General features: G+C 35.3%; 1 protein-coding gene across 1 annotated transcript; it reads right to left on the minus strand.

The window, feature by feature from the left end:
- Window positions 1-757: 757 nt before the first annotated feature.
- LOC140777689 (V-type proton ATPase subunit c''2-like) lies at window positions 758-4972 on the minus strand. Its single transcript, XM_073121977.1, has 4 exons — window positions 4753-4972; window positions 4584-4661; window positions 1742-1912; window positions 758-1615 (listed from the first exon to the last, which is right to left on the minus strand). The coding sequence occupies exons 1-4, from the start codon at window positions 4860-4862 to the stop codon at window positions 1444-1446; spliced, it is 531 nt and encodes a 176-aa protein (XP_072978078.1). The 5' UTR covers window positions 4863-4972; the 3' UTR covers window positions 758-1443.
- Window positions 4973-8892: the final 3920 nt, after the last annotated feature.

Below are 8892 nucleotides of genomic sequence, written 5' to 3' on the forward strand. Positions count from 1 at the left end.
ATTACTGACTCCAGTAGTATAGGCACATGCCAGAGAATCTGGATTAGTTGGTATATGCTAACTCTTTTATGTCATGTTGGACTAAACTCTAAAAGAATTCCCCACTTTGCATGTGATGAACTAACCGGCGAAATAGCCGATAAATAAGTTCCTTGGATTCGAATATGAAGCAAAGCATGCTCTGTCAAAGGTACAAATTTGAAGGAATAAAAGGCCAGCCAACAAATTAGGCTTAACATGTTATAATACAGAAAGCCACCAAATATGGCCTAAACGAGCCAACTAATTTATATTTAGATGGCTAACTCCACGTCAAATTAGAGCTTTTGAAATAATTATCGTATCAGGAGCTTAACTCTGAACCAGGTGATCTAAACAAAAAAGATAACCGGCAGTGACTGGCACTAGTATTTTATCTCAATAAAAGTCCTGTAGCTTGTAGGCTTATATTGTCATATATTAACCCTTGCTCGTCTCTTTGCTTAATGCTTACTCAGTGTAGAGATAAACCTCACATCTGACTACTCAAAGAAAGTCAGAAACAACAGAGAATAACGCAAAGAATGTCCAGCTGTGAACAGAGAATGTAAATAAAGAAAATGCAACAAGAATGGTCAACATTTGCAACAAAGAAGCAAGAGCAAGATGACTAAGAAAACAAAGTGCCTTAATCTATAGCACCAACCTTTATTTTTTGTAGAGATAAGAGATAAAGTAGGAAACCTGAATAAGATGCACTTTTGAGAAGAACTTGGAGTTAAAGAAGAAGAAGGTATACTTGGCTTGGCTTTCAGCAAATTACAGACAAACAGAGGTACAACACCACCAAAGTAGGGGTACCCAACAAGTCAGCTTCAAGTCTCTAAACCTGATGAAAGAAAAGTTGGCATCACATTCAAGCACATTTATATATCTAGGTAAACAAAAGTGCCTTCCAATGGCACAGATGAGTTTCTACTTTCTACAATATAAAATATATTTTCTGTCAACTCTTCTGTAGGTAAGAATGCATTCTCGCAAAATCTTCAAAGTGTTGGCTGTAAAGTAGATTTCTTCACTGACTTCAACACGGGAAACTTCTGACAACCTTCAGTTTTACAGTTAACCATTGAAAAGAAGTAGAGCACCCAAATAAACCAAACAAAAATTGCAGTTACAACTAATGAAAGCAAATATGTCTGACCCCCTTTAGGTTTATAATGCATGCATTAAAACCCCAAAATATTGAACAACTTTATTTTATGGCACAAGGGGATTCTATCTGCAACGGCAGATGTCATTACACGTGGCATACTATAAGCCTTATGTGGAGAGGACAGTAGAGGGTTTAAGAGGAACGTAAGATCCTAGATGATTGCAGACTCCTCTGGAGAGACAAAACTTGCACAGAACTTCATACGGCCACAAAAATAAGGAACTATGTTTTCCTCGAACTGTAAGAGCTCATGCTGTCTTTACAGGCCATGATGCTTGAGCTGACATAATTATACCAACGATCACACCAAATAACCCAAGTGCACTGCCAAAGATTTCAATCACTAGAATCTTCACAAAGAGGGAGGAGTTCTGAGCATCAGACAACGCACAGCTGCTTCCAATTATTCCAACGCAAAGCCTGTTTTTCAAGAAACATCCAACTAAGCTTAGTCCACCATCATGATAACACCAGCATACACTTTTATATTGAGGAAAGTAATGAGCATTTTCTAAGGAGAATTGAGTTGAGGTCAAATAGACATACCCACAGTAGAGATTTGCAAACCCCACAATGATCCCAGAGGCAAAAATTGCATATCCAGCTCTCAGAGATTCTGGATGGTATATCAGCGATGCCGGCACACTTTCCAACTTAGTTTGTAAGATGATTGCAACAATGACACCATATATAGCAACAGCCTCACAGAAGATGACACTGGAAAAGTTCAATAAGAAAAATTTAATGAAAAGAATTCCATGCACAAAGAAACATGTATTACACACACACACACACAAACAAAAAAAAAATGAAATATGAAGAAATAACAAGGATTGTTGTTGCCGATTAGCACGGGGCACGCTGATCAATACATGCCGTGCCGACACAATACCGTCACATGGCAAAGTGATCCATTGATGCAAAGCGGCTGGAGGAGGCGACTAATAGTAGAGAGCATCAGTGTGAAGCCGTTGCCCTCCTATCTCCCTCGTCATGCACTAGCTGAGGTTGAAAAAATTATGGAAAACTGCAAGCTGGTCGTGAATAAAAAGGATTTGTTTTGCGGATCTAACTTAAAAGTAGAAGGCAAGGGATTAACATGGAGAGTGTTGTCATGGGAGAGGCCCTCTCCCGATCTCACTTATATTTCTCTCCCTCTCTTGCATGGGGCCAACACAGGAGCCTTGTGGCACAGTCGGCAAATGCCGCAACATATGCCATGCCGGCCAATCCTTAAAATTAACCTCTATGCTCCTAACTTGATAAATATTTAATTGATGAAGCTGCCATGAGTAAGTTAAAGTCCAATGCGGCAAAATAAGGAATACGAAATATAAGCTAATTCTATATTTAAACAGCCTAATGTGAAATGTATAAGCAAAACTAGTGCAACCATGCGTATCAGCATGTGCCCATAGTTCAAATTGATACGCAAGTGCCCGTCAAATAACTAGTTTAACACTGGGAAATGCATGTAGGTATCGGTGCCAGACATACTGGATCTATCTGGAATGGAAGAATTCCATTTACATACCCAATAGAATGACTTGCAACCATCAAACAAACCATGGTATTCTGTAATTCATCCTTTTCCTACTATGTCTTGACTCAGACAGGTAAACTATGAATATGAAGAAAGAGATATTCAATAATTCTTCTGTAATCACATGAACTAAGTCAAAATGATAAAGACAGCTTTGATGAAGCCATCTTTCAAATAGTAACTCATGACAATACCGAGAATGATTGTCTTGTGCTAATGCTAATAATGTTATTGGTAATTACAAGATTCAAATTTTTTGCAGGGCATCATGTGAAACTAAAGAGGGAACTCATGCTATTATCTATACAAGCCAATATGAAACTGCAGTTAAAATATAGCTTGGAAGATATTGTTATTTCTCAGGCAAACACTTAAAATAGATTTAGACTTTAGAGTGCTTAAATTTCATCAAACATTTCCTAAATCACAACAAGACAACAAGAAAATGACTAAATTGATTTCAGTAATCGTTTCTTAGATAACAGTAGACTATAAGAAAACCAGCAAGACTAAATGGAAGTAGTTTAGTTGATATTAATATTTTCTTAGGGCATAACTATCTAAAACCATGCCAATCTTGTGATAATAAAAAAAAACCATGTGAAACAGTGGTTATTGTATTTGTAAAAGCTATCAGCAAACCACAAGGGTAAAAAAGATTTGGGTACAAGCAACATTTGGACAGTAATGTAAAAGTGAAAACAAGTTGGTATGAACAAACTTTAATAGCATACACCATTTGACAGGACTATTTGGAGATCTACCAGACCTTTGATTACTTTATAACTAGGCCAACCTGCAGAGGCTTCACCATGACACAAAGTACATTTTCTTAGGCTCTCGTTTCACAATGAAAGTTAATTGCAAGGAGTGACTAATATTTCTTGTCTTTGAAAAGGAGAAGACCAAACTATTATTTTCAGATTTTTGCAAGATACTTATAGAAATATTACTATCTATAGAAAAGTCCAGTCCAAGTATTTCTATTAGCAGCCAACAAAGATAACTTGGAAAATTGACCAAAAAAACATTTTTGTCCCTTGGTAAGATTTTTACATCCAAAACTGGAAGGTTTAAATATTTCCAGATATATTTGTTTAAATTAAAACAGTGATAGGAACTAAAGGAATAAATAAAAAGAATATACATATAGAAACTAAAGGAGTTATCAGTCAATTACGATATACCTGAAAATTTAATATGAAATATATGAAAATGGGAAAACACAATCCTTTTAGCCAAATCCAGGGTTTGGGTTATATCAAAATGCGAAGGAAAAGCACTACCCCCTATTTGCTGCTAAAAAACAGACTCTAGAGGTAGTTTTAGCTAGGGAGTGCTATTGCAAATAGCAGATCCTTAGCATCTTTCTCAGATGAGGGATAATGCCTTTTGACAAGTAATATTTCAAAAGTTCTCCCTTTCCTTGTAATTTACTCTGCTCAATATGAACTTATGCATCCATTCAACAATTTACCCAATTTAATGGAAATTTGTGCCTCCTTGTGATTTTATTTATCGGTACTAAACTCAATCTTAACTTGCTGAAGTTAAGATCAGCCTCTCCTAGACTGGTAAAGATTTACTAAAATCTAGCAGCACAGCCCATGACTAGTAGTGATTGCAAGGACGGATTTAATATGTGAATTTTTAATCCGTGACAATTAACGTTGAAAAATTCCCATAACAAAAGGGACAGCAAGCTTGGCGCTAGCATCCTTCTTTAGCCATTGATGATTCAATGTTATATACTTTCTATCACAGGATGCGACATGAAAAAATTAGTATCATGGAAAAACTTCTTTCAGATGGAAACTAAAAAATTCTAGTTCAGTAAAGACATACCTAATGAGATTCTTCGAGGTAATCCTTGGAGCTTTGATGGCCGCGCCAATCAAACTACTCCCTGTGATATAGATTCCCCTAAGAGAGTACAGTAAAACAGTGAAAGATAAGGAAAAGAAACGAAGAAGAAGGAAACAATGAGATGTAAAATTAGAATCCAAATGATCACCAGGCGGCACCAAGCACGGAAACGCCGATGGAGATCGCGATCCCGATGGAGGCGAAGGTGTAGGGCGAGATCTGAGTCAGAGCTCGTGACCAGGTGCTTGATCCCGCCATGGCGAGGAGAAGGAACGAGATGAGATATTTTTTAGGGTTTTCCGCGAGATTTGGGCGAAGACGAAGGAAGATTAAGATAGATGGTACGTGGTTGATCGGAAGTTCGGAACCATTGCCACGAGCAGAGGGTGTAGATGGGTCGGGTCTAATCACAGGACTCGACCCGATAATTCGTACCATTTTAATTTTTTCATTTTATAAACTATAATCAGATACTATTGACTGGATCGGGTCGGGTCCAACTCTTCTGAGCCCGATTAGTTCTAGTGGGCTTGAGCCCAATATGGCCCAAAATAACTATTCTTAGTACAAACCCAAACTCAAGCCCACTCTATGCACTTATCAATGCATAGCTTCTTACTAAATTATGCATACTTCTTATAGAAAGGTGTACATCTAATATATAAAATATTTAACTTCATTTTTAAGAGCCCAATTTTGCTATTATGAGAACTTGACTAATTTTTGTAGGGATATTTGCACTAAAAAAAATCATTATTAGATTTTTAAAATAGGCACTTATGCTTATTTATATAAATATGTGCATCTAGTATAGAAAATAAATGTGCTCAATTGTTAAGAGCCAATCTTATTATTACTAGAAACTTAATGCAAATGACACTAAGCAAGTCACTGTATGTCAAGAGGACTCTAGGTAGTCTTCTTCATTTTGTGTCATCTTAGAAAGCAAGAGAAGAGAAGAGGATCCATCTTAGAGTTTTGCTAAGTAGAAGGTGGGTGACTTTCTAGTTTACTTTCTACCTCTTTTGTGATTGTCTTGTAAATTTGATTTTTTATCAATTGTAAAGGCTTAGTATTTTAGATTTATATTTTAGTTATTATCTCTTGATATGAAGATTATGATCTATATGTATTGTAATTATTTATGTGCTTTATTGTGAGGTTATATTCTCCATTCTTATTCTATTTATGGTTGTGCAATTTTGAGTGTGTATGAAACATTTGATTTCTACACTAGGAGGAAAGAAGATTAGAGGGATTAGAGGATGCCAGTTTTCTCTTCATAGTGTCATAGTACTAGAGCTACAAGGGTTTTTGTAGTGGGTTAGAGATCTTACATCCTTGGGAAACAAGAGGAAGGTATTTCAAGTTGTGCACCCAAGGTGTTTGTTAAATTGTTTCTATGATGGATTTGATGAGAAACTTCAATTATCTTGGAATAGAAAAACTCACAAGTTCAAATTACCTAATATGGAATTCATGCATGGAGGCATAACTTTAAAGCCAAGAGCTATGAGAGATTGTTTACGGGAGTTACATCAAAATGTTGGATGATACACCAGGAAATGAAAAGGGAAGAAAGAGATAGCTTGCTAGAAGTGGCAAGACAATATTTGTTTTTAAAGACATCTATCCGTAGGATATGCTTGATCATATTTGAGAGGCAAAGATACTAAAAGATGTTTGAGATACCTTTGAGAAGTGTTGACAAAAAGAAGTGAGGCCCAATTGTAATTTCTAGATAATAAATTATTAAATACGATTCAAGGAAATATAAGCATTGGAGAGTACTTTTGAACGTAACAAAATTGTTGAGAGATCTTAGATTTGGATGAACCAATTAGTGAAGTAAAGATGAAGTAGTATCTTATTTAAGGGTGTTGAGAGGAATATCATATTTTTGTCTTGTCACTACAAGGTTGGGCTAGAGAACCAAGTATAATAGAGTTTGAGAATTTGCTTAGCAACTAAGAAAAATTGGTGAAACAAATGGCAGAGTATTCAGTCTCCAATAGAAATGATAAAGAAGAGGTTTTGTTCACTAAAGTAAGAAAGGTGATTTAAGTAGAGGCAAGACAAATATAAAAACATATGAATGTGAAAGCTCAAGATATAGAAATGAAACTCCAAGGAGAAAAATGTTAAATGCTATCAATATGGCAAAATATGATATATTAAAAGAGACTGTTTAAGCTCAAAGATGAAAATGTTGGCTCTAGTAAATCTTAAAGAGAGCAACGTCAAGATCAAGACTCTTATTTTATATCCGGATATACTTTAGAAAGTGGCTTAAATATGTTCAAGTATTGACAAATGTTAACTATCATAATGATTAGATAGTTGACTCGGGGTGCTCTTATCATTTGATTAGTGACAAGTCTAAATTCAATGAGTTCATACACTATGGAGAAAAGAATGCTATTGTTACGACGAACAACACAGTTCATCCGGTGGTGAATGAAGATGTTGTAAAGGTGGATATAGTCACTTTAAAAAGTGTTCAATGTGCCTAGTATGATTAAAACTTTTATTTTCATTTCTCATGTAGCATATTCTAGTCATTATATTCTCTTTAGGCCTAATAATGTGCGAATTATACAGAATGTTAGGATTGATGTGGATGTTATCCATTGTTGAAAGAGAGTGAAATCTCTATATGTTCTTTCGATCCAGCTTTTATACGTGGAGAAAACTAGCAAGAATGTCAACGCTAGTTTGTGACATGCAAGATTGGCACATAATAAAATAAAGTATATATTCTTAAAAAAGTTGGTGTATAGAATACCTTATCTAGATAATATCACAGTTAGTGGCATATGTAAAAGATGCCAACTTGGAAAGCTTCATCGTTTACCATTTGAAGACTCTAAGTCAAGATGCATGAAACCGCTTGATTTTCTCCATACGAATATCTTGGTATCAGATAGTACATCAAGTTATTTTGGGTTTAAATACATGCTTCTCTTTGTAGATGATTATTCAAGCTTTTCTTAAGTGTATTTTCTTAAAGAGAACCCAAAAGTCTTTTTCAAATCAAGCTCTTCAAAGTAATGGTGGAATGTGAGTAAATAATCAAATGCTTAAGAAGCATGGTGGTGCCGAATACATTTCAAAGGAGTTTGATGGATTTTATAGAGAGTATGAAATTCTTAGTAATTGACTTGTGCTCATACTTCACAACAAAATAGTGTGGCGAAGCACAACTTGTGGAATCTTTTGGAAGCATGTTGATATTGGTTATATTTCAATAATTTGCTAAAGGAATTATATGTGGAGGCAATGATGTGTGCGCTTATGTCATCAATTGGATGCCATTGAGCTCTTGCGATATGAAATCTCCTTTTGAGTTATTATATAAAATGAAGCTTTTTAATTCATATTTTTGAGTGTTTGGTTATATTTGTTATGTGCATGTATCTAATGCAAAGTTGACCAAATTTGATGCTAAGACGAAGAAATATGTTTTCCTTGGCTATGATACTCAAAAGAAATGATGAAAATGTATGGATCTAAAAACGCACAAGTATATCATTTCTAGAGATGTTGTGTTTAATGAAATGTCTTTATATTATGATCGGCTGGTCATCGTGCCAAATGAGATGAGTGTAGCAAAATCATCTTCTATACAATTATTTTTTGATGCACCTAATTCATCAACTTTTTTTCCAACAAGGGAGATTAGTGGAAGGGAGAGCTTAAGCTCCTCGGTGGAAAGCTCTAGTCCAACCCAAATTAAGGAAGTACAATCTGCAAGAAGATTAACTCAGCAACACATGAAGAACTCAAGGTATTTTGGACTAGAGTGGAACTCGGGTGCAAATTTGGTGTTTGTTGTTTTATGCTTCTTTACGAGTCTTGTTGATGTGGATGAGCTATTATGCTATGTTGATGCAAAAGGAGTTTATGTATGAGAAAATACCATAGAAGAAAAAATTAGTGCACTCGGGAAAAATAAAACTTGGGATTTGGTGCCAAAGTTAAAGGATGTTGAACCGGTTTTATGCAAATAGGTGTACAAATTTTTTTTAAAAAAGGTTGATACGGATCTGTAGATAGGTACAAGACAAGATTGGTTCTTCGTGGGTTCACAAAATAATGTGGTGTAGACTACGAAGAAACTTTTAGTCCAATGGCTAAGATTACATCGGTTCGTATTCTTATCTCATTAGCTACTAGCTTAGAATGAAAAATATGACAACTTAATCTAAAAAATACATTCTTGTATGGTAAGGTAGATCGAAAAATTTATATGAGCGAATTCTCGAGTTTCATATCGAGGACTTCTCTG

The sequence above is a fragment of the Typha angustifolia genome, chromosome 15 (assembly GCF_048772165.1).
Source record: "Typha angustifolia cultivar Huaian chromosome 15, ASM4877216v1, whole genome shotgun sequence".
NCBI classification, from domain to species: domain Eukaryota; kingdom Viridiplantae; phylum Streptophyta; class Magnoliopsida; order Poales; family Typhaceae; genus Typha; species Typha angustifolia.

Coding starts and splice junctions, on each gene's coding strand:
- LOC140777689 (XM_073121977.1), bottom strand. CDS start 4,862: ATGGCGGGATCAAGCACCTGGTCACGAGCTCTGACTCAGATCTCGCCC. Junction 1,913..4,583: donor ACCTCGAAGAATCTCATTAG/GTATGTCTTTAC, acceptor GAACTTTTCCAG/TGTCATCTTCTGTGAGGCTG. Junction 1,616..1,741: donor TTTGCAAATCTCTACTGTGG/GTATGTCTATTT, acceptor CTTGAAAAACAG/GCTTTGCGTTGGAATAATTG.